The sequence below is a fragment of the Pezoporus flaviventris genome, unplaced genomic scaffold (assembly GCF_033815535.1).
Source record: "Pezoporus flaviventris isolate CSIRO_AGI_PZ_B2104156 unplaced genomic scaffold, CSIRO_AGI_Pfla_v1 ptg000100l, whole genome shotgun sequence".
Classification (NCBI taxonomy): domain Eukaryota; kingdom Metazoa; phylum Chordata; class Aves; order Psittaciformes; family Psittacidae; genus Pezoporus; species Pezoporus flaviventris.
This window is the reverse complement of record NW_026892648.1, coordinates 2,267,293-2,293,039: the sequence shown is the minus strand read 5'-3', so window position 1 is coordinate 2,293,039 and position 25,747 is coordinate 2,267,293. Positions and strand designations below refer to the sequence as shown.

The following is a 25,747-nucleotide window of genomic DNA, read 5'->3' as shown; positions in this document are numbered from 1 at the left end:
GGCAGTTGGAGACCCTGAGTGAAAGATCACAGCAGTTCTTATAAATCAGTTATGTTACAGGCCATTTCTCAAAGGAGGTTATAAAAATGGTGTTGCATTCTTCTAATTTACTGATACCTCTACTTTGATAGAGTTTTCATAGATTTCACAGAAAAAAAAATCCTTTGTTACCTTAGTTAGGAGCAGCATTAGATTACTCAAATTGAAGAATGACAAGAAGTAAAAAAATAATTGTAATGTAACTACCAAGGGGTAAGAAGGGAATTGCATAGCTTGGGAATTACAAGGAAGGTGTCTGGTTTTAGGACTTCTGTAAAAGTGAAAAGGAACATGTTAAAGAAAACTTCAGGTCATTCTAGAACATGAATGTAATCCAGAAGGAAAAGATTAGTACATAACTTTGGGATAGACAAAAAAAAAAAAGTTAAATCTATGGCTGATTATTAAAAAAAAAAAAAAAGGAAAAATGGCCCTAAATAGTGTGACAGAAAGTGAGTAACTGGGGGAAAGTAGCTGAGGCCTTACCAAAAACATATTGTATACTTTTTGCTTTATAGCTTTCTAAAACTGAATGTGTTGCAAAGAGAAACAGGAAAGAGTCACACAAAGCCATCTAGGTGGAAGTTGCTGTGACAAGGATCCTTAAAAACACAAAGGGTACTTTCAGTGGAAAACAGAGAACTCTTTGCAAGGCACAGGGGAAGGTTGGGAAGAAAATATATAGAGTTGCCATAATGCCAAGGTGGATATTGGACTAGAAGGAAATTGATGTGCTTGTGGCAAGATCAGGCTTAGAATCCCACCACCAAGATGAAGACATTAGCTAACTGGATTTAGTGCAGAGAAAAATCAGTGAAATAATTGAGGCTGGAAGGAGCGAGTTGGGAAGGTAGAGTGTTAATAAATTACAGTAATAAACTTAGCAGGGTAAACTAATAAAAGGGTGAAGGGTTGTGTTCAATAATTAGAGGGTAAATGCACAGAAGCATGTTCAGAAGTAGGAGCAACAGATAAATGTTTAAGTTGAATGTCAGGAAAGTGTCCTGTGTATTATTCCAAGCAGGTTTGATCTCCCAGAAGTGGTGGGGATGGTCAAGGGTTGGGCTTGATTTGACTGAGCTCTTCTTGTGTTTGTTTTAGCTGACTCTGAGCTCTATTGTTGTGATTCTGGCACCACCATGAGGTTTGTCTTCTGCAGAGGCAGGCCTTGTTCTGGCTGATAGGAGATAAAAAGCAGCAGTGGGAATACAAGGATGTATGAAGAAAAAATATCAGAGGATATCCTGTGCTGGTCAGGGGAAGGAAAAGAACATCAACTGTTTCTCAAAAAACCTCATTGGGCTTTTTCTCCTTTCTAAAATTTCTGTGGAAGTGTGTGTATTGGTCTGGAAATTTGGGGCATTTGTAGTTAATTTTGTGCTCGGATTTGATTAGTAGTTGTTTTGCAGTATGTAGAAACTTCCTGGTTAGAGGTTGTTTGGTAACACGTGAGCACAAGATGTTTCAGGCAACTCTGTAATTGCTCCACAGAGCCAACACAGAGTGGATGTTACTTTGCTCAGGACCTGCCAAATAATTTTGGATTCCAAGGTATAAACCTCCTTTCTTCTACCCACTATGTGTATGTATATCTTCGTAGTAGGCCTGTTTGCCTCACTGGGTTAGTGCCATTGGACCCTTCTCTGCCCAAACCACTGTTTTGTAACAGTGTACAAAAGAATACATTAATCCAGAGATGTCATTAGTATAAACTGGACAGTTGATGCTGTCTTCCGGGAGCCTGTTTCTGGCTGAACGTGTCTCAGAGGGTTTCTCATTAAGTAAAAAAGAGATGATTAAAGCAGTAATTCTTCTGCTTTTGTACTTGATCAAAGGTGATGGGAGTAGGATCTGTACTGCTGGTGTTTTCTTCACTCATGGTTATGCAGATTAAATGAAGGCTCTGGTTATCGGCTGGGATAACTTCTATGCTGATTGGTGGTGGTCAAGGACTTTAGTCTGTCGCTTTTGCATGTCTGTGTCTGCTGTTTCCTGTGGAAGGGATCAGGTTTCTTGCATCTGTAGGATCATTTCCCGTAGTTTTCCCATTGCCACATGTTGTACACTTGCACACTGTGCTCCAGTGTTCACCAAATAAATACTGCAACAAGTTATGGGGAGAGGTGTTTTGCAGCTACAGTGGAAGCTTATTGGCTCTTCTGCTGCCATTATACGGACTATATATGATTTAAAATAAGTTTCGTGTATCATGGGAAGGGATTGGAGTTGTTCTGCTTTAAGGAGAGAGTTAACAGGTTGGAAAGGAGCCTCCAGAGGCATAGCATGGGTCTGGAATTTGTGTTGAAAGCAGGATTATGGATGTTGGAGCAGGTGTTGTGGTTCTGTTTTGTTCCGGCTCTGTATGAATTTGTGCATGGAATTGTGAGATCCAATGGGAGGGCTGAGTAACCTCTCTCTGTCACTGGGGACATAGGAGGAAGTTCTTACAATGTTTGGGATTAATCACTGCTTGCAGACATATATTTATGCAAATTATGTCTGATACTGTAGTGGCTGAGAAATTCCTGAAATCAGAAATTACAGGGGGAAAGAAAAAACCTTCCCAAAATTTTAAATCTGCAGACCAGTTTTCTAGAGCTTCCCATGTTTCCAACCACCATTTCCTCGCTTTGTGTTCCACTAATAATGAAAACAGGGCAGCTTATAAATCAGAATGGTTGAAATGCCATGTAGTGCCTTTAGCTTGTAACTCTTTTCTTTCCTTCCCCATATTACAATAGGAGCATGGAAAAACTCAATAGAAGAGTGGACAGCAGAAGATTGGAATGAAGATGTAAGTTTACCATGTTGGATAGACCAGTTGATTATTTACCCTTAGAGTTTCTGTGTTATCTTCAGAAACTAAGTGTTCAAAGTAGTAGCTGTATGCAACTATCACAGGAATTACAGCAAGATATTTCTTACTGTGTTTCTTACTGTAATTCCTGTTTAAAATACATAGAATCATAGAATCACAGAATGCTTTGGGTTGGCAAGAACCTTAACATCATCTAGTTCCAACCCCTCTGCCATGGTTCTTTCTTTCCTAAATGCAATCTATGTATTTCACAAATGAGTATGTATGACCATGCACTCCACAGTACACTTTGGTTATCTTATTCTGCTGACTGCATTTTATATTTCCAATTGTTCGGTATTAATTGTGAGTATAACCCGGCACAGATTTATCCAAGTTAGATTTCTGCAGTTATCACAGGATGAATTAATTCAAGTAGAGAACTTAGCCACACATAGACAAGATTGTTTTTTAAACAAAATTGAATCAAGAAATAGTTATTTTTTTAATGGGTGGGCAGTACATAGGTAACAAAATTTTAACTTTTATCCCAAATTAAGTATTTGTGAACTAAGAGTTCTCAACTGCTCAGTGCTGATGGGTGTAAACCACAGGCTTCCCCCTACTATCATGTAAGGATTTAAAGCCATATTATCACAAGACTTTTAAGTAATGAAGTGCTGAGGCTTCCTGTCAACTTTAGACTCCTCATTTGATGCTTTTTGTTTGAAATATGCTTAATTACTTCTCTTAGTCCAACTTCGTGTTCATAATATTAAAAAAAGGATCTAGCAGTATGCTGAAGTTAGCAGTTAATTGCTTCATTCCTGTTGTTTTATTATGATGTGTTGTTTAAAGTACTACAACAGTTTCTGTGCTCATTCTTTATCAGGTAAGATATGTCTTAATTTCTTCAAAACATTTGCCATTTTTAATCATCACATGTGAAAATTACATTTGTGATTTTAAAGTTTCAGTTGTTGTAGTAAAGCTTAAGCAGTTCATAAAACAAACGAGGTAATAAATATGGAAAGGAAAACTTAGCTTTTAAGAAGTTTTTCATATTTTACAGGAATATCCATTATTTCAAGTTTATTTTCAGAAGAATAAGTTTATATTGAAAATCATCCCTTTTGCCTCTTTCTGTAAGGTGGCATAAAATCATGGAATCATAGAATTGTTTAGGTTGGAAAAGACCTATAAATCGAGTCCAGCCATTAACCCAGACCTGCCAAATCCACTAAACCATGTTCCCAAATGCCACATTTGCACATCTTTACCTCCAGGGATGGTGACTCTGCCACTTCCCTGGGCAGTCTTTTCAATGCTTGAGGACCCTCCCTGTGAAGAAATTTTTCCTAGCATCCAGTCTAAACCTCCCCTGGCACAGCTCGAGGCCATTTCCTCTTGATCTATTGCTTGTTACTTGGGAAAAGTGATGGACTCCCAACTCTTTCTCTACAGATAGCTGTAGAAGGTGATGAAGCATGTCAGTGTTACAGCTAGAAATGTGTGAATGTGTCATATAACAGATATGAAAATTCTGTCCTTATCTAATGAAAGGGCTGTATTTTTTAAGAAAGTTGAAAGAAACTCCAAAATACCTAGTTTCTCTGTATTGGTTACTGCCATCAAAAGCTGATATCTTTTTTTAAGCCTGCCCTCCTTTCTACAGTATATGGTAGAAGTAGTCTGATGGCTAAGGGATAGTGAAAATTTCTGACCTTGTTTCTTAACTGTTTGATACTGGTACAATGCAGTACTTGTAGCACAGGTGGAGTGTTGAGCAATGCTGACCAGCAATAGATTTTTTTTTAAAAATTAATAATTAAAGTCCAAGAAATTTGCACATGAATCTTGAAAGAGCAGCAGATGAAACCTCTAGACTGTTATTTTTTATTAATTTTAGAGTCCTGGAAAAATCCCTGTAGCCTAGGAGAAAGTTGTTCATGTTCAGAAAGAGTGAATGAAATGGCTACCTGCAGAAACATTAGCCTAAAACATGCCTGGGGAAAAAATAAAGGAAAATTTGATTCATATGATCTAAAAAGAAAAGGAAAAAAAAACAAAACAAACCACACCCAAAACAAAAGAAACAAGCCAAAAAAACCCAGAAGCTGTAATAATACAGCTTCTGCCATTCACTGTAGCTTTATAGTAAATAACTCCCCTTCAAATAAACCTGATGATAGTCTTTAAGTAAATTACAAGTTAATTGTGAAGACAGAGTATGTCTTTGTATGAGAATGGATCTACATCTTTTCTTCTAAAAATAATTATATGCTATCACAAAGCAGAATAAGTGTATTTAAATCCACCCTGCAAATTCTGGCAAATCTTTTGCAAGAGGACCAGTATCGAACATGGGTGTTTCTAGGAGATGTGTAAAGGAATCCAGTCCCAGACCAGATGCCTTCCTTATCAATGATTTGGAAATAAAAGTAAAATCACTGCTGAATTAAATGTGTGGCAAATCAAAAAATTACTGGAATGGCAATCATAAGTAAGCCAGTCATGCAGAGAGGTCTGGAACTTTGCTAGACTTGACCTGTTCAAATAAAAAATGCTTTAATATAGCCAAGTGCACATTTGTTTCATAGGAATAAAGGCATACCTCCAGGACAAGGGGCTGCTCTCTGAAAAGCAGCAACAGAAAAAGTTTCAGAATTGTAGTGGATGATGAAAAAGGAACAGCTCAGCATGATCTCCTAAAGGGCTGATAGTATGGCAGAAAAGTGCTATTCTAGTTTGTTTTTTTTTTGCCTGTAGGCACCCTTGCTGTCTCACAATCAGTCTTGGTTTATGTTTCTGTGTGTGGACTCTCCTGGATGTGATTCTGAAGTACTGCATCCAGTTACTCATTGGTTTATAAAACAAAGATTGTGGAAACAGCTGAATATTATTTACTTATAGAAGAGGTACTTGAGGATGAGATTTTTAGTTTACTGAATCTGAACAGGTTGTTTTATTGGCCTATAATGGACTCTAGTTTTAGTTTAGCAGACAAAGGCATAATATGAACCTGTGGCTGGAACATAATGCTGTGCATTTAAGGGTATAATAATTCTAGCAGCATGACTAATGGTTAAAACAACCAAGGATGCTGATGTATTTGCTGGTGTGTTTTGCTGATAAAGACCAGCTGTTTTTCTGAGAAATAATTTTGATTAAATGTGTTGTTTTCTAGTCAGATGCAAGTTGGGAGTGGATGAGTGAAATTTAGTGACCTGGGCAGGATTGGATTTTTGTGATCTAATAGTCCTGTATTTACTAGTGAGTATTGAGCAAGTATTGTAAGTTGTCAGCATGCTCTTAGAGTTGAGGCTAGCTGTAGTGAAAATAGGAGGTTGTATTTTGTTAAAGTAATATTCAGGGCATGGACAATGAAGGATCAGAGAAATGTCAAGGTAGTGTAGGTGGCTTTGGGTTTTCCTGCTGAAACTGTGGTCATGTTCTCCTGGCTAAAGAAAATAAATTCTAACTATCAGAAGGGGAAGAAGCTATCAGTAGGGGAGAAATAGATCCACATTGCTGGAAAGTGGATGAAGGCATACATTTGCTGTACAATGTTGATAGTGTTAGTTTTTATTTGAAACAACAGCAACACTTAAAAAAAAAACCAACAAAAACAACAAAAAAGCAAACTACACAAACCCAACCCCCCCCATTTATTTTACTGGGTGTATTTCCTTTACCAGGAAGCAACATGAGAACTTGTTTTATTTTTCTTTCACTTCAGTACATCTTATCAAAGCAGTAATAAGGTTTTGTTATTTCTGATTTGCTGATGTTTTTATGAGGCTGCTAGAGTATAGTTTCCTGTTCTCACCTATCAACTGGCCTTGGGAGCTGGTGGCTAGTTGTTAAATGTATTGTCTGTTTGGTAACTGGATCTTTATCATGAGGTAAAGAGCTGAAAAGCACCAACTCCATGAAGGGAATATGAACCCCTTCTGAAGCTGATGTTTGCAAATAGTTCACAACTGTTCATTCAATTCTGGTAAATGCCAGAGCCTCAGTAAAACACTTGCAAATGTAGTGTATAGTGAGTGTAAATAGCTTTGTTAGGAGCTGTAATGCTATTAAGAAATACTAAACATATCTGGGAGATAAAGCTTTCTAGTCACTGCTGCACATAGTACAGTGTTTTGATAAAATGCCATAGTCCCATCAGAATTCTGGATTAGGTGCTTGATTAGAGCTTGTGGCTGTGAGCTTGCCACAGGGTATAGTGTGAATTTCAGCATAGCCAGAGATGTGCGTTTTGCATGCTGGCTCACTTAAAGAGAGCATTTCCTCTCTGACACATCAAACATGCTTTTGTGGTGTCACAAACACCCTTGGGCTCCTCGATTTGCTTATTTTTCAGGATTCATGCGTATTGGCCACGGTTAGTCTTATCCTGCATTATGTGAGAGTAAGAAACTGTTGACATTACAATGAATTTAATATTTAACCAGCGGATTGCAGACCATGGGCTGCTGCTCATGCCATTAGCTGACCTTCTTGTGCCATGCAATGCAGGAGTCTCATAGCACTACAAAAAGTACAGTACACGTTTTAAAACAACATGTACGGTGGAGTGAGGGCTGAACAATAGAGAAAGCCTTTTTAATTGGAAATATGGTTGAGCTGAATATTCTTTCTTTGTTTTAGTCAGTACACAGAGTTGTGGGCTGGCAACATTATACACAGTACAGAGTTGTGTTCCAGAAAGATGGGATTAAAGTATGTTGCGTGGGCAGCAGAGGAAGGGAAGGAAATGGAGGAAGGAACTGTGGTGGTCCTCATTTTTTCATGACACAATGTATTGCACATAAGTAGGTGCTAGTAGAATACATGAAACATTTGAACTTTGCTCCTAGTCTGCCCTTCTGCATCCTGCTCAACAGTGTTTCACAGGAGAATCCCAGTCAGATGGCTGTGTTCAGAGATACAGGTGCTTTCAGTAGAGCTGCCCATGGGATGACAGATGAAATTGACTCATGTCAGTAATATCCTTTAAACAGGGGTACTAGCAATGTGTGTGATTAAAAATCAATTACTTCCCAGAAGACCTGTATTCAAATGCCACATTCTAAAGGGATTCTTCATGTGAGTTTGAATAGGTCAGTCTTCAGTGTAAATGTAAAGCTACACTGAAGTAGTTAAGGGTGATTTTGTGCAAATTTAATTTAAAATATAACCATTATGTGTGCATATCTTCATCTGGTTAAACCTAACCTGCGCTCATTTAAGACCTCTTCTGGTTTGCAAGTATTCCTGTCAATAGAAATTAATTAGCCCTATAAAGTTGTAGCTGTTTTCTTTTTTAAAAAAATAGCAGATAAAGGTGTTAAAATAAACAGCAGCAAATGAACACCTTACAGACTAACATCACCCCTTTCTCCCCCAAAACTCCAACCAACCAGCTTCACCTCCCCAGCTACTTGTGCAAGTACCTAGTACAGCATGGTGAAAGCAGTAGTTTTCTGCTGTATGGGCTGATTGGTTATACCAGTATAAGCAATTGCTGGTTTTGAGCTCACGACTGCAGAGCAGAAGTGAGTTTATAATGTTACTGCCACCCCTAGCAGAAATGCCAAGAAGGAACCATGAATGCTGTTTCACTGTACATATCTGTGGGCAAATCTGCCTCCGCTGGTGATGGCAGCTGAAATGTAAAACATGGAGATACATGGAAGAAATGAGAGCTGTGCAATATGTTAGGCTTCTGCAATGACATTTATCACAGCTGTTCTATGGAGTCCTAAATTACACCTGCACAAGTACTTGCACAAAGTATCTTTACAGCTGTCATGTTAATTACTTTCTGCTGGTGTATTTTTCAGTTAGTTGCTCAAACTGATGTCGGTGCATTGGTATGCCCTTGTATGTGTTCAGTAGACCAAATTTCCTAGCACTTCAGTTAAATTGGTACTTGATTCTGTGGAGAAGGCTTTGCTGAAGTTTGGCTACGTGTTTTTGTTTTTTTAAGCAGAGCTGCAGCATAACTGGTTGTAATGATAGTTTGACTTTACTTTTATCGTGAAAGTGCATGACCAAGATGGAATTTCTGCAGATGTCACCGAAGTGAGGCATGAGAATGTATGTGATTAAAATACCTTTCCTCCTCCCCTCTATCTTTTTCAGCTTTCTGAAACGAAAGTGTTCACTGCTTCTTCTGTTCCAGTTGAGAATCATGTGACTCCTGGGCAGAGGTAAGCTCCTTTTCCGTATTTTCCCTATACCTTAAGAACAACTTGCTTGGTGAACCATTGTTAGCTTCCACATATAAAATGTTGGATAAAACACAGGGCAGCCCTGGCCAGAGATTGGTCAAACTAATTTTGAAATTGTGAAATTGTTGGGTTTGTGGTTTCCTGTGTTATTGAATATGAAATTGGAGCCAAACTTAGCAAATCCATAAGCATAATACTGAGAAGGCCCTGTCGTCTGCACAAAGACTGCTTACAGGCAGGAACAGAAGTAGATGTGAAGAAAAAGTTTTCTGCTTTCAGTTGAAAAGGAAGCACTGCCTTTGCTGTCCAGAAAGTGGAAAGCCTGCCCATGTAGGTGAAAAACGTATTTAGAACATAGTGCTTTAACAAACGTGTTAATAGGAAAGCTTTTATTGGTAAGAAGATGAATTTCCTGATAAGCATCACAATTACCTGCTTTAACTAATGATACAGATCTCAGATAGGGAACCAGAAATACGGCAGTTGCTGTCTTTGCTTGCCTTTGTCTTCACCAAATGCTGGGCTGATGATGGTGGAATCAGTCGCCTGCATTAGCCTCAGGTCCCAGGAGAGAGGATTAAAGCTGTTCGATGAAGACTTCAGTAGCTGAATAGCATAAGATCTAAAAACTAGATGGCCTGATGGTCCCAAATATCCTGGTGCAGCTGTACCCCTGTACTCCAAACTGCAGGAAAATTTTCCTTATGGAAATGGGATGTGATCTGGAGGCAGCAGGGTGTCAGTTGATCTAGAGTTTATAATCCTTTCTTTTAAAAGGTGATGTGTTCACATATTCATTGTTCTGATGCAAATACTCTTTCAGTGGATATCCCTCAAATTATGTTAGAAAATATTTTAGTTCATCAACTCAGATTCTGGTGTATTTTGTTTGTTTTTGTGTTTTTTGCTTGCTTAAGTTTTTTTTGTTTTGATTTGTTTTTTTTTTTACTTGACATAAGAAAGGTTTATTATTAGGTTAAATAAAGGTTTTATTATTGCCTGAATGCTTTGCTTTTCCTGGGATAAACCTGTGATAAACATGTAGTAGGGATTAGTAAGCAAAGCTAAATATAAAAAAATCCATGTTTGTATCCTGCTCAGGTATGTGTATGGTAGGGTAATTTTGGAAATGTGCCCACTCTCTGAGAAACTTAGCTTATATTTCTGCTTCTCTTGTGACTTCCATGTCATCACATGGTCACTCAGTCACTGCATGTGTGTCTTTATTCTTTAATGTCTTCTTACCCACCCTGTACATAGGTGGGACTTTAATCCCTTGCTCTTTTTAAAGTTGGGCGTGCAGGCAGGATCCACTTGATCAGAATGTGTCTTTCATGACTTGTCTCCAGTTACTTGGTTATATTGATCATATAGGTTGTGTGATACATGGTGTAATAAATTCAATAATGTTTCAAAAGAATGCAAAGATAATTTATATTCTAACTTTACTGGAGGATTTCAGCTAGCAGAATATCACTTCCTGGTAAATTATTCTACCTTATACCTCTTTTTGTATGGCAGGCAAGCAATATTTGGAAAGGCTGTTAATCAGTAATAATGCTGTTGCTAAAGTATGGTAGCTTTAGTATTGTTAGTGTTTTCTACCATTTCAGCACAGCATAGTCATCGAGTTTATTCCAGCCAAACCTTTCTTTTTCTTACAGCATCGATTTGATAACACTGCTTCAAAAGCCTGTGACCTCTTCTACCCAAGATATGGAAGGGAACTCATTTGAGGCTCCACAGCAGCAGACCTTTGGCCAAGCCCTGGTCTTCACGAATTCTCAGCACAGCACCCAGTTGGCATCAGGAACTGGCAGCTCCAGTGCTGTAAACGCTTATTCTCCTCAAAGTCTGGTAAAATTATCTTATGCTTTCTTATGGAATTAGGAATTTCATTCCTTCAATTCACACAGACACACAAAGTTTACTTTTATTTCTGGTTTTGCTAAGCGTTTTTTTCTCAGTTTACATGAAGCACTTGTGTTAATTTTTGAGGAGAGCAGATGTGTTTAGGTGTTGATATAGAATGAAGTAATTTGTTTATGGTGAAGAGTTCTAAGCCAGAAAACTATGTACTATTTCCAAGCACATATCTGACTGCCTTTTGTGTAAACATGCCTATCTCCCTAGTCAAGTGTGAAGGCTTGAAACTGGGCACTTAAATTTATTCTCCAAAAATCAGTTCACCTGTTAGATGTATGGATTCAAGGGAATCAGTGTTGTTGTGATCACAGTAGTGGAGGTTGTATTGATGATAATCAGAGAAGATCAGTCCATATGCTAAAACTGCTGAATTTTGTATTTGTCATTCGTTACTGCTCGAGGCCTTTAGTTCTAGGTTTTAGTTGCTGCCAAATAGCAGCTATAGGCATTGACCCTATGGTTATGTTAAAATCATTTATTAAAAACTTAAAACTCCACTCCTTCACTTCTTCATTTTTGTCTTTTGGCAGTCTGCAGTTCTTTGTTCCGGCTTTGGAGAACTTGGATCCTCTAAATTGGCAAACTCTACTGGGTCGCAAATCTTAGACCAGTTGAAATCTCCGGGATTGGGTCAGTTTACCTCTCAACAGAACAATAGTAGCTCTACTGCCACTACCACAACTGCCACATCATCCTGGGATTTAAAACCGCCCATTAGTCAGTCCTCAGTCCTTAATCAGTTTGGTAAGTGCTTTGATACAGTGCTCCTGCTCTCTCTGTCTTTCTCTCCGCCTCTCCCTTCTTTCCCTCCTTCAGATTTCTTAATGCCAGTAACAGTTTAAAATGGGCTTAATGAAAGGGTTTTTTAAAAAAATGTAGTCGTAAGAGTTACATTTACTTGCTGGTAATAAACATTGCAAGTTTATCAGAAACAAGTTTTGGTAGGCTCACATCTATCCGTAAATGTCATTGCATCTTTAGAAGTTGCTGAGCCTTTGTGTAAGGACATCTTTGATTTAATATGCTCAAATATGTAATTGGAACTTTGGTGTCACTTTGTTTCTCAGCAAATAGTGGAAAATACTTATTTTGATTGTGCCTGCACTGCTTCTAGCTGAGTATAAGGTTGTACCATACTCTGTCTTTTTCTTCCCCACATTTTATTCTTCCAGCCATTACATGAATTTTGAATGCATACTGTATAAATTCTTCACAGCATGTGTTCTTTCCTTAGTGTGCTGAGAATGATGCAGGTTACCCGTTTTGTCTATTCATAATTGTATGGATTTTTCATTTGAGTAAAATTAGTAGAAACAGTGAAAATGACATTTTTGCAGTGTTGTTCCTAGCAGTATCCTCACTGTGAAAAATGATAGCTCTTGTACCTATCTCTTGTGTTATGTGTATATGTTTCCAGGTAGATAAGCAGCAAATTTGGTAGCAGTTTTAATCTTTGGCATGCAGCAATTAAAAAAAAAAAAAAAAGAGTTTATTTACATTGAAAGTTGCTTTCTAATGCACTTTACCAACTGAATAAAAAAACCCCTATACATTGCAAATACTGTGGTTCTCTTATGGTTGTTGAGCAGTGCTCTGATTGCTTGCATGGCTTTCAGCGTCTGTAAAACATGAAAGGGGAAGACTTGGAGCAAAACTGTCAGTGTCCAGCGACTCTTGGCTTTCAGTCAGATTGAGATGGTAGATGACTCCTATTTGTGTTGAGACCCTTCTTTTTTGTAGGGGCAGGAAATCCTAACTCGTAATGCTTCTGAGTTGCAACCCTGGACCAATTGGAAGTAATCACATATTATTGGCACAGCTAACTACATTGAAACTTGCAGCTTTTGATTAAAATAATCTGTAAGAGTTTTTGAGGGTTTATGTGTGATAATATTATGTGACTGTGTAAATACATTTAATTTCATATTTTTAGGAAAGCTTAATGCTTGCCCACAGTTGTTTTTTCAAAGTAGAGAATATAAATGTTTGTCTTACTACTGTAGTGGTAGTGTACAATGTAAAACTCATGAAATTTGAGAGAGACTTGCACATGCTATAAAATAGCTGTTGAGTATTTCAGGTCACCCATGTTAGTTCATGAAGCACAAAGAGTAAAGTTTAATGCTTTAATTTTGATATTTCTTTTTCCCAAAACTGATCAGACTTTAAATCCCAGCCTGAACCATCTCCAGTTCTGAGCCAGCTCACCCAGCGACAGCAACAGCAAACACAGGCAGTTCCTGTTCCTCCTCCTGGGCTGGAGTCCTCCTCCTCCCAGATAAAACTCCGAGAGCCATCACCTGTAAACACCTCTACAGCTGTTAGCAAAATCTTACAGCTTCCTACTCTCTCTATGGATAACCAGGCAGTAACTACCCATCAAACCCACCAGAAACAGATAAAACCACAAAAACGGAGGATGACTCCAGCATCCAAGGTAGGTAACTGCATTGTGGCTTGCCCTTAGTAAATGTGAAAACATAGCAAGGCTGAAAGCTTATGTTGGGAATAGTGTGGCAGCAGGGCCAGGGTAGTGATCATCCCCCTGTACTGGGGATTGGTGAGGCTGTACCTCAAATCCTGTTGTTTAGTTCTGGGTCCCTCACTTCAAGAGAGACAGTGAGGTGCTGAAGCAGGTCTAGAGAAGGGCAATGGAGCTGGTGAATTGTCTGGAGCACAAGTGTGATGGAGAACAGCGGAGGGACCTGGGGGGGTTTAGTCTGGAGAAGAGAAGGCTCGGGGGGGACCTTATCAGTCTGTACAACTGCCTGACAGGAGGTTGTAGCGAGGTGGGAGTCAGTCTCTTCTCCCAGGTAATGAGTGATAGGACAAGAGGTAACGGCCTCAAGATGCACCAGGAGAGATTTAGATTGGATATTAGGAACAGTTTCTTCGCTGAAAAGGTTGTCAAGCACAGCAGCAGGCTTCCCAGGAAAGTGATGGTCACCATCCCTGAAGATAATTAGAAGTATAGACTTGGTGCTTAGGGACATGGTTTAGTGGTAGCCTTGGCAGTGTTTAGTTAATGGTTGGACTCGATGATCTTACAGGTCTTTTCCAGCCACAATTCCGTGATTCTAGTCTATATATAAGTTGAAAAGGAGAAGAGCAAAGCCGATGGTTTATTTTTTGTTCATAAAGTAAAAAAATATCCATGCTGTGTAGTTTCTTGGTCCAAAATGTTATCTTTTCCAAGTACATATCTGATTGCTCTATGTGGAAGATGACTGTTGCTGAGTGATTCTGGGTTAATTTAGTAGCCACAAGGTGAATGTTGGCTGAAGGGGCGTGGAGACCTATGACACCTTGATATTGTAGAATAGTGTGGCTTCAGATCAGAGCACAGAATCAGTGAATTAATTTCAGGTTATAAGAATTTAGTTAATGTGATATAAACTGGGGTGTCATTGCAGATCTAGTTAGCAGCAAAGGTAGAGGCAGTACTAAAGAAGCCTGTAGTTAAGGAAGGAGAGAGTGTTGGTTACTGGTATCTCTAATATAGATAGTTCATGCAAAGGAATTAAGTTGGCTTTTTTTTGTTTGTTTTTTCCCCTCTGTTAAGATTCCTGCCTCTGCAGTTGAGATGCCTGGATCAGCGGATGTGACAGGGTTAAATGTCCAGTTTGGAGCTTTGGAGTTTGGATCAGAGCCTGCACTCCCCGAGTTTGGATCAACTTCAAGCAGTGAGAATAACAGCCAGGCAACCAACAATAGCTTGTATTCAAAATCTTTAAAGTATGTGTGAGTTCCCCTCCTGCATTCTTACATGTCTTCTTTAGGGAGTCAGGTTTGTGCCAGAAATAATCAAGGCACACTTACCATGTAGTGGGAGAGGGCAATATGATGGTTTGAAAGGCTGTTTCCTAAGGCCAGTATCCTAAAAGAAGAAATTCCTTTTTGAATGACAAATCAAAATCTTCCTGCATGTGGTCAGTGTGAAGCTGGAGAGGACACGAATGTAAATAGTGATACAATAAGCTGCCCTTTATAGAATTACTTTCTCAATTTTAATTGTCTTGATTTTCAAATTTGTTTGAGGATTTGTTCCTTACAACCCCTTTCTGCTTTTGATCCGAGAGACATGACCCTTTTACTATATGTGTGTTAATAGATTGATGATGAGAAAAGAAGCCAGGCTTTCAGTATGTTGAAGCTCTTACTGAAATAAGCAATGATAAATGTCAGCATATTAGTAACCCATTTGTTTCTTCCTTATTAATTAAAAAATTGGCTTCCGTAAAAAGCTTCATGAAGTTAATTCAGTAATACTAGTAAAAATGAGCTTTCACATTAATATCTAGTTTTATAAATTATTTAATCTGTTTAGAAAGTAAAATACTCCTGCATGTTTTAGAGAATTGTTTCCTCTTTACATAGTTCATTCTTTCAGATGTTAGAATTCTATTACAAAGGAGACTGGGACTACCAGACTTTATGGATATACTTGTTTTAGAAAGAGATATTATCGTCATTGATTTATCCTTTGAGAAGGTGGAAATAACATTACTGAAAAGTGCTTGTGTGTAAACTCTTGTTTTGGTTAGGCTGGCAGAAGGAAGGTGAATGGTACTGAGTGCAGCTGATGGATTTGAAGCAGTGACTAGTGGGGATGAAACCAAATTTTTTTTCATTATTAGATTTTTCTAGTGTAAGTTGCACAGATTTGACTGCATGTGTATGGTAGTTGTAGGTAACTGTACAGGAGCTGATATTTTCATGAAGGTGTTTGAAATGTCATTTACCAAGATGATAAATAATTTTTACTTTTTCCAGTGATCCTTTGAATACCTCTTTGCCAATATCCAATACAGTACAGGAGTCCACCTACACAACCTCCGTCATCACCTCTTCCAGTCTGACCTGCTCATCCCAGAGCACTACCCCAGTAACAACTTCCTCCTATGACCAGACTTCTGTGCATAGTAGGATAGCGTACCAAAGCCCCATGGCTCCGTCTGAATCAACCCCTGTTGCAGTTACGGTGAGTGAATTTCAGAAATAAGACCCTGAAAAGGATATTCTTATCTCTTGGACTTGTGATACCCTGCTGTGTTAATACTTCTGGCCAAACCAAGTGGTATTTTTCATTACCAAGCCCACTTGGCTTTGGTTTTGCTTTTTCTGTTGTATAGCCATTTTTGGCCATACTGTAATTAGGGTGTAAGAACCCCTGATTTTATGGGTTTTGACATCTTAAATTACTGTTTGACCTTTTTTTCTTAGTAACACTTAACATGCTACTTGAGTTTGGTTCCCTCAAGCTTAGCTTTTTTTTTAAAAAAAAAAGAAAAAGAAGGAACTATCTCTGTATGTAAATATTTGCCATGGTATTTTTCCATGAATTGACAGTTTTTATCCAAAGGTATATTATTTATTAGATTGATATGGCATCTAGCCATATAAAATCCCAAACTGTTTGTGGTCCCTCCAGTGTTACTCCTCTGTAGGATTTAAACACCAGTGGGAATTAGTTTCATGTTTTATTTCAAAAAGCATAGGGATGGTCTAACCTATGACAGAGAGGATCTCTCCTGGGGGATTCAAAAGCACCTACTATCTTTGTATATGGAATATAGGTTTGTTTTAAGAGAATTTATTAAATGTTTAAGGAACTTGTCAGAGTTTGTAAGTTTATTTACTTCTGGCCTTTGTTATGTAATGGCTCAGTCACACTTGTCTTCTGCACTAGCTCGTATGTACTGGTGAGGATCAAGCATAGACTATCCACTTCTGTACTCCAGCGTTACCCAAAAACCAACTGGTGCTTCTCAAGTCTTATCTTTCAATGGAAAAAAATTGGCGTCTCTGTGTAACTTGGATAGTTAAAATTGTGAGTTGCATTAGATCAAAAGCACAACCATTTCCTATATGTTAATGCAATTCTTTCTTTCATATCGGTGTGAACCTGCAGTTTATGTTCTATACAGTACATGGGAAGGTCTCCTGCTGATGGGTGTAGTATGGGCAGTGTATGGGATTCTGTGTGTTCAGGGCACCTTGCACTTCAGACAACTATTACGTGGTTTTGTTGAAGGCAGTATAAAATACGATTTTCTGCCTTTTTTTGTCTTTCAATCTAGAATGAATATATTTGCATGAAGCATGTTCGATGTGTGATTCAGTCTGAAAATTTAGTATGCTTCTAAGATGATTTATTGATTTCTTCTTTGTTTACAGAATGGGCACAGTGGTGTTAGAACACAGGCTACTCTTGACAGTAAGTTTACAAAGCTTGGTTGCGCAAAGGACTTTCTGATCTTTCCTTATTACTTGCTGAGCACACAACTGTAGCAGTGACATCTGGTTTAAGGTTTTCTATTGTTCTCCCTGACTAATTCTTGGCTGACCTATTTGAGTTTCTTTTGTGCTTGCACATAGTACAGTGCTTGCTTCTTGACTTTCAGTCAAGAATTATTAGCAGCCCTAATAAATCTACAAACCTAAGCAGTCTTAAAGAAGCTGCTTTGCTGCTGCTTTTCCTTTTAAATTTACCTGCCAAAATTATTTACTATAAAATGAAAAAATACTTAATTTCTTAGCAGTTCCTCCAGTTCTCAGTTGGGAAGTTGCAAGTAGCGTTTAGCTATAATGAAACAGTCTCAATCTTTGAGTGCACCTCTCAGTGGGTATAGTGCTACTTATGCCCTATAACTCATCCAGTGTGTTCCCTGTGCCAGGTAGCTTGCTGCCTTGCACTGGAGTAACACCACCCCAGTACTGGCTCTGATACAGGCACAACTGTTAACCTTCATTTTGGTCTGTTTCTAATGTGGTATTTTACTTGTAGCACTCCTACAGCTCTCCTCCTGAAGTTAAAATAATTAAAGTGTAGTATTTCCTTTTCTGACCTTTATGTGCTACTCTATGGAAGTTTCCAAGGGCAGCAGTCTGAATAAACATCTTTTAGTATACCAGCACTTCAATTTCAGGTTTGTCCTTCTCTTAAGCATCTCTTCAGGTAGGTCATTAGCGGGGCTGCCTTTTTTTTTTATACTTCTGAGTAGAAAGAAGTTGAGTATTCAGACCTGTAAACAGTGCCAAGTCCAATTTAAATGAGTGGGAAGAGTATATGTGCCCTAAGAGTTACCACTTAAAATATTGTTATATATAAAGACAACTTCTGAAGTGGAAAACTTTCCTACTCGCATGTACAGAATTAATAAACAATTTATAAAATTCACTACAGGACTTGTCATTTTGCTATGGAAAATAAAAATCTGCTAATTCCTAGTATTTTTTTTTTTTTTTTAGTTATTCTGTGACGGCTCTATTAGTCCCTTTTTCTATGCCAGTTTTCTTTTGAAAAAACTTTTTTTTTTTTCTGTATCTCAACCTCAGAAACTGAAATCAGTCTTCTTCCATGTATTTATTTCATGCATCCAAATCAATCAGTTTCCTTCTCTGTTGTCAGTTACTCTCCTGCTTACAGCCATGGCAAGGACCTTTTGATTTCTGTTTGTTCTGGCTAAATGACCAAATCCAGCAACCTGACCTGGATCATTTAGTCAGAACAATAATGTGAACAATCTGGGTAGAGAACCTTCCAAGTGTATGTTTGACTCCTCTTTGGTGACCGTTCTAAAACTGTCTTTACATATACTGCCGGTTGGTGATTCACTGGGTAGTGGTCTCTGTTGTGCTGTGGAAGCATGGCCCTGCCTTCTGCAGGGCTCAGCTCTCTTTCTGGGTTTTTTTGATGGGTGGGTGCCTTTGAATCTTTGAACTTTGTATTGTTTTTGCAGGACAAGATGCAAATGTAGAAACTGGGAGTTAATGTTGTGCTATAAAGTTGTTCAGTATCTTATTACAGTACAGTGGTCCTTTGGAAAGGCACACCTGTGGTAAACAAATTTTACTCTGTGTAGCCAAAAATCTAATACTGAAGCTAAACACTTTTTGATATATTAGGTCAAATAAAGTAAGTCGGTATTTGACAACTCTTTAGCCATTAAAAGTCCTTAATGCTGTGCTCGATTTTGGCCTTTTATTGTAGCTGGTTTTATTCTACTGCATTACACATTCGGCTGAGTACTCCAAATGGTTAAGTGCCTTTGTGCTACAGGGACATGGGTCTTGATCATCAAAGATGCTGTGTAGGTTGCAGTGAAGAAGCAGAGGTGTAGGTAAAAGCAGATATTTGAAAAGCTCAAATTACTTTTGTTTACACAGCCAAATCCAAGGTATTTTAAAATGAGGATTGACTTGTGAGCGAAAGCTAGTAATCCCGATAGTGGGAGATGAAGTGCAGAAGACTATAGTTTACTACAGGTGTAATAGTGAAAATTATTAATCTGTTGTAGGCAAACAGCTTAAAGGGAAAAAGCAATAGCTCTGTTGCTGTTTGATTTTTCTTTAATAGCCAGATTGCTTGATGCTGGTACTTAAGGGTCAGGTTTTTGTAAACCAAGAGGAGAATACTGTTGTGTTCCTGAATCTAGGCTGGGACATCAGGTATGCTGGAATTTGTCTTTTAATGCCTTTTTTTAAAATTTGTTACAGCTACATCATCAGTTCCAGCGCCTAAGACAGAGCCTCCTCCCTCACTACCTTCTGCTGGTTCTCTGCCTAGTGTGGTATCCACCACTGCCTCGCTTTTGCCTTCAGCATCGCAGCACGTGGCGACATTGCCCAGCTTGCCCCAGTCTGGTGATTTGGCCAGCTGCTCACTTTCCCAGTTAAGCAGGTACAGCAGGAATTGTGATAAACTGAAAGGGTTTCTGTTCTGGAGAAAGAACAGACATAAGGGTGATTGTGTAAGGGGGGCTGTCAGACACCAGGATCCCCTTTTCTAACACTAACTAGGAGAGAGATCTAAGAGAGACCAGGATATTTCTGGTTTCAAAGAATCAGCTTTGGGCTGCTTTCTAATGATAGAGAAACACCTGATGCCCTCAAGTTTTTGTGGTATATAAACAACTTTGTGTTTCAAGGGGCTCTTGCTTCAATCATGCCAGCTAAATTGATTCCCCCAGTTTACTTTCCCTACTTCATCCACAGTGCCTGATGTTTGTTTAGTGTCATATGTTTGATATCATTCTGTAACAGTTTACTTCCTGGTTAATTTTGAAATATTGTAGTTTCATTTATATTTGTATTTCTTAAAATTAAAACCCAGAAATAATTCCACAGGGAATGTGGGTGGGTTTGTTTGTTTTTCTAAGACATTTCCTTAAGACGGAATGATTGCTGGGTCGGAACAATCCCAGGCACAGCTACAGGTTGGGCAGAGAAGAGATTCAGAGCAGCCCTGTGGAGAAAGACTTGGGGGTGTTGGTGGATGAGAAAATGAACATGGGCCAGCAGTGTGCACTTGCAGCCCAGAAAGCCAACTGTATCCTGGGCTGCATCAAAAGGAGAGTGACCAACAGGTCGAAGGAGGTGATCCTGCCCCTCTACTCTGCTTTTGTAAGACCTCACCTGGAATACTGTGTGCAGTTCTGGTGTCCTCAACATCAAAAGGACATGGAACTGTTGGAACAAGTCCAGAGGAGGGCCACGAGGATGATCAGGGGACTGGAGCACCTCCTGTATGAAGACAGGCTGAGGGAGTTGGGGCTGTTCAGCCTGGAGAAGAGAAGCTGCGTGGAGACCTCATAGCAGCTTCCAGTATCTGAAGGGGGCCTATAGGGATGCTGGGGAGGTACTGTTCATTAGAGACTGTAATGACAGGAAAAGGGATAACGACTTAAAACTTAAACAAGGGAAGTTTAGATTGGATATGAGGAGGAAATTCTTTCTTGTTAGGGTGGTGAGGCACTGGAATGGGTTGCCCAGGGAGGTTGTGAATGTTCTGTTCCTGGCAGAGTTCAAGACCAGGTTGGACGAAGCCTTGGGTGGTATGATTTAGTGTAAGGTGTCCCTGCCCATGGCAGGGGGGTTGGAACTTGATGATCTTAAGGTCCTTTCCAACCCTAACTATTCTATGATTCTATGATTCTAAGACACTTCAAAATACCAGATTGGTGTCCTGGAAGTGCATCCAGCACAGCCTATCTCATTTGTGCTATCCATCCGATTTACCTCAGTGCTTATTACATGAGCTTCATCCTCAGGCAGGTGACACCCTGAGGATGTACTGGTTGAGCTGTATTTTTAATGCTCACCTTCATAGTGTATTTGTTAATGTAAGAAACTAATTTGGTGGGGTAACAAGATTTTTTTGCCTGTTTCACAACTAGGACATCGTTGATTCAATACACTAGTGCTTTCTATTTAATAAAATGCTAAATACGTCAAATAACAAGAATTATTCCATTCACATTAATATCATGTCCCCACATTTGTTTGTTGAAAAGCTGTAAACATTGGTAGATATTTTAAATGGAAGGGTAATGCTTCTGGGCAGATAACAAGTGCCATGAAAAGATGGTGCCTGAATTCTAAGCATGCCTGATTTGGTTGTGCTGGTGGCTGTTGTATGTGTCTCTACCATAGGTCAGAAACTGAATTAAGGCTTATTAGAAGAGCTGGGGAGAGCGGTGAAGGGGTGGTTTAAAACTGCATGTTGGACTGAACTATTTCTTTCCTTGCTGCCTGAAGTGATGTCATTGTAATTCTTGCAGATGGGGAGCAGTCTTAGAAAGTGGCAGTAGCATTAATCTATGAAACTGCCGAGATTTATTCTGGTCCCACACCTTGAAAAACAGCCAGAAGTGTTTGCCCTTAAATTAGGGTATATACTTTAGCCTGCAATTTTGTTACAAAAACTGATGTATTTTCTTGTAGCTATTTCCATAGAGAATACTTAAGTATTTGTTATGATTAGGATTTTCATGCCTCTGATTCAACATGAGGAGGAGTTTCTTGGGCACCAAACCATATGTATTTTTTATGGCTTTGGTTTGCCTTTGGTCAGAGTTAATTATATTTATTCCATACTGTACATTAAATTATGTTCTTTACCTCAAATGTAAAGTGTAAGTTTTATCAGTGTAAATGTTTAAGAACCAGTGTCAGTCACCTTTCAGGGAGACACTTAAAGGCCTTGGGATTACAGATGAATGTTGGTGGTGCCAGAAGTTCACAGGCTTTCTCAGATAGGGGAAAAAAATGTGGTATTAAAGTTTTGAGTGGTTGAACTAAACTTATGCAGGTTAAAATGTGAGAAAAAACATAATAAAACAAAGCACTACCTCACCTAATTAATACCTGTGCCCTATGGCAGGCAGCAGCAGGTGCTTAGGAAAAGAACGAGACACAAACTTTGTGTTCTGTATACCTTCTGAGTTTGGATTTTAAGTGTCTTGGTGGTGTTGCTATATAATTCCTGAAGCAACTGTTGTTTTCTAAAAATATAGTGAATTGATAGATACAAATTATTGGAGTTTCAGATGTTTCTTGTTTATAGCATTTGTCTCTGTTCTTCAACTTTTTTTTTTTTAAGTAGTAGAATACTAATTTAAAGGAAAAAATGTCTGTAGCGGTGTGTATATATGCACAATTTTCTCTAATACCCTAAGGTGTGTTTATGTGTACACGTATCTACAATTTTAGTTCTTTTAACTAATATCCTACTACCTACTCGATGTTTACATATAAATATATGTTCATATATATAAAAATATATATATATATAAACAGTTCTAGAAAAAAATAATTTTAGTAATCCTTTGCGATTTTTTTATAGCTCCCTTTCCAATCATCAGAGCAGCCTCTCCCCTGCCTCAGTGTTGTCTTCAGGTGCATCACATGTGGTAAGACCTATTTGGGTTTCAACAGATGTTTGGCATATGGTCAATTTATCTGATTATTAAGACCTTCTCTCTTAAAGTTCATTGTGTCCCACCACCCGCCGAACCAAAACAAAGAGCCTTGTCTTAGGGAATAAGGACTGCCAGCCCTCTAGTGGTAAAAAAGTCTTTACCACTTTTACACAGTATCACAGTATGCTAGAGATTGGAAGGGACCTCGAAAGATCATCTAGTCCAATCCCCCTGCCGGAGCAGGAACACCTAGATAATGTTACACAGGAATGTGTCCAGGTGAGTTTTGAATGTCTCCAGGGAAGGAGACTCCACAACCTCCCTGGGCAGCCTGTTCCAGTGTTCCGTCACCCTCACTGAGAAGAAGTTTCTTCTCAAGTTTAGGTGGAACCTCTTGTGTTCCAGTTTGTACCCATTACCCCTTGTCCTATCATTGTTTGCCACTGAGTAGAGCCTGGCTCCATCCTCGTGACACTCCCCCTTTATATATTTATAGACACTTATAAGGTCTCCCCTCAGTCTCCTCTTCTCCAAACTATAGAGACCCAGCTCCTTCAGCCTTTCCTCATAAGGGAAATGCTCCACTCCCCTAATCATCTTAGTTGCCCTGCGCTGGACTCTCTCCAGCAGCTCCCTGTCCTTCTTGAACTGAGGGGCCCAGAACTTGACACAATATTCCAGATGGGGTCTCACCAGGGCAGAGTAGAGGGGAAGGAGGACCTCTCTCGACCTACTAACCACCCCCCTTCTAATACACCCCAGGATGCCATTGGCCTTCTTGGCCACAAGGGCACAGTGCTGGCTCATGGTCATCCTGTCGTCCACTAGGACCCCCAGGTCCCTCTCCCCTACACTGCTCTCTAACAGGTCGTTTCCCAACCTGTACTGGAACCTGGGGTTGTTCCTGCCCAGATGCAGGACTCTACACTTTCCCTTGTTATACTTCATCAAGTTATTCCCTGCCCAACTCTCCAGCCTGTCCAGGTCTCGCTGGATGGCAGCACAGCCTTCTGGCGTGTCAGCCACTCCTCCCAGCTTAGTGTCATCAGCAAACTTGCTGATAGTACACTCAATTCCCTCATCTAAATCATTGATGAATATATTAAATAATACTGGTCCCAGTACTGACCCTTGAGGCACTCCAGTAGTTACAGGCCTCCAACTAGACTCCGCCCCATAGACTACAACTCTCTGGCTTCTCTCCTTCAGCCAGTTCACAGTCCACCTCACTACCTGATCATCCAGACCACACTTCCTCAATTTAGCTGTGAGGATGCTGTGGGAGACTGTGTCAAATGCTTTGCTGAGGTCAAGGTAGACCACATCCACCGCTCTGCCATCATCCATCCACCGTGTTATTTCCTCATAAAAGGCTAAGAGATTGGTCAAACATGATTTCCCCTTGGTGAAGCCATGATGACTGCCCCTCATAACCCTCTTATCCTTGATATGCCTTAAGATGGCACCAAGGATAAGGTGTTCCATCACTTTCCCAGGGCTGGAGGTGAGGCTGACCGGTCTATAGTTACCCAGGTCCTCCTTCTTGCCCTTTTTGAAGACTGGAGTGACATTTGCTTTTCTCCAGTCCTCAGGCACCTCTCCCATTTCCCAAGACTTGGTAAAGATGATGGAGAGTGGTCTAGCAATGACTTCCGCCAGTTCCCTCAGCACCCGCGGGTGCATCCCATCTGGACCCATGGGTTTATGGATGTCCAGATTGCTCAACTGATCTCTAACCCATTCCTCATCGACTAAGGCAAACCGCTCCGTCGACCTGACTTCATCTAAGGTCTCAGGGGCACAGGGCTCTTCAGGACTGCCTGCAGCAGAGTAGACAGAGACAAAGAAGGCATTCAGTAACTCTGCCATCTCTGTATCTTCTGTCACCAGGGCACCCATCCCGTTCATCAGTGGGCCTACATTGCCCCTGGTGTTAGTTTTATCTGCCATGTATTTCAAAAAGCTCTTTTTGCTGTCCTTGACCCTTCTCACCAGGTTTAATTCTAAGGAGGCCTTAGTCCTCCTAGCTGCCTTCCTACATCCTCTAGCAGCAGCCTTATATTCCTCCCAAGTGGCCAGCCCCTCCTTCCATGACCTGTAAACTCTCCTCTTCCACTTGAGCATACCCAGCAATTCCCTATTCAGCCACGAAGGTCTCCTGGCCCTCTTCCTTGACTTCCTACGTGTCGGGATGCTCCGATCTTGAGCTCGGAAAAAGCAGTCCTTGAATGTCAACCAACTGTCTTGGGCCCCTTTACCTTCAAACAGCCTTGCCCATGGGATTTTCCCCAGCAATTGCTTGAAAAGGCCAAAGTTTGCCCTGCTAAAGTCCAGGGTTGCAATTCTACTTGCTATTCTACTAGTCCTACCACACAAGATCCTGAACTCCGCCATCTCGTGGTCGCTGCAACCAAGGCAGCCCTCAACCCTTACTGCTTCAACCAGATCTTCCTTGTTAGTGAGGATGAGATCCAGCAGCGCTCCTCTCCTGGTTGGCTCATCCACCATTTGCAGGAGGAAGTTATCATCCATACACTGGAGGAACCTCCTGGACTGTGTCTGGGTTGCCGAGTGGTCCTTCCAGCAAACATCAGGGAAGTTAAAATCCCCCACGACGACCACGGCCTGTGACTGTGAGGCCGCTCTCAGCTGCCTGTAGAAGGCCTCGTCAACTTCCTCACCCTGATCTGGTGGTCTGTAACAGACACCCACAACAGTATCGCCCCTGCCAGCCTGCCCCTTCATTCTCACCCACAGACTCAACTCGCTCGTCATCTCTTCCTGGACAGAACTCGGTGCATTGTAGTTCCTCCCGCACATAAAGAGCAACCCCACCACCCTTACTGGCTGGCCTGTCTTTCCTGAAAAGGACATAGCCCTCCATGACTATATTCCAGTCATGTGAGCTGTCCCACCACGTCTCTGTAATTGCCACCAGATCATAGTCTCCTGACTTAACACAGGTTTCCAACTCCTCCTGCTTATTTCCCATGCTGCTCGCATTGGTGTACAGACATTCCAGGGAGCGAGCTGAGCACACCGATTTCACCCTAGGATTATAG

At 40.0% G+C, this 25,747-nt stretch overlaps 2 protein-coding genes and 1 non-coding gene across 15 annotated transcripts in view; 2 read left to right on the top strand and 1 right to left on the bottom strand.

The window, feature by feature from the left end:
- UBAP2 (ubiquitin associated protein 2) overlaps nt 1-25,747 on the top strand; it is a 121,705-nt gene that overhangs the window by 51,654 nt on the left and 44,304 nt on the right. For 6 of the 13 annotated variants that reach the window (XM_061477199.1, XM_061477201.1, XM_061477200.1 and 3 more), the window contains 11 exons: nt 1,531-1,590; nt 2,781-2,833; nt 8,969-9,036; nt 10,722-10,914; nt 11,514-11,727; nt 13,146-13,420; nt 14,546-14,724; nt 15,757-15,964; nt 17,161-17,200; nt 19,483-19,666; nt 22,610-22,676. In XM_061477199.1, the coding sequence (XP_061333183.1) occupies nt 1,531-1,590; nt 2,781-2,833; nt 8,969-9,036; nt 10,722-10,914; nt 11,514-11,727; nt 13,146-13,420; nt 14,546-14,724; nt 15,757-15,964; nt 17,161-17,200; nt 19,483-19,666; nt 22,610-22,676 (1,541 nt within the window). The remainder of the gene's footprint in view (nt 1-1,530; nt 1,591-2,780; nt 2,834-8,968; nt 9,037-10,721; nt 10,915-11,513; nt 11,728-13,145; nt 13,421-14,545; nt 14,725-15,756; nt 15,965-17,160; nt 17,201-19,482; nt 19,667-22,609; nt 22,677-25,747) is intronic. The other 7 variants (XM_061477209.1, XM_061477206.1, XM_061477202.1 and 4 more) reach the window with 3 other exon arrangements.
- The window catches only part of NUDT2 (nudix hydrolase 2), a 213,492-nt gene that overhangs the window by 181,716 nt on the left and 6,029 nt on the right, over nt 1-25,747 (bottom strand). The window lies entirely within an intron of this gene.
- LOC133281575 (small nucleolar RNA SNORD121A) lies at nt 14,156-14,232 on the top strand. The gene has a single exon (XR_009747545.1). It is a non-coding gene; the product is annotated as a small nucleolar RNA SNORD121A (small nucleolar RNA).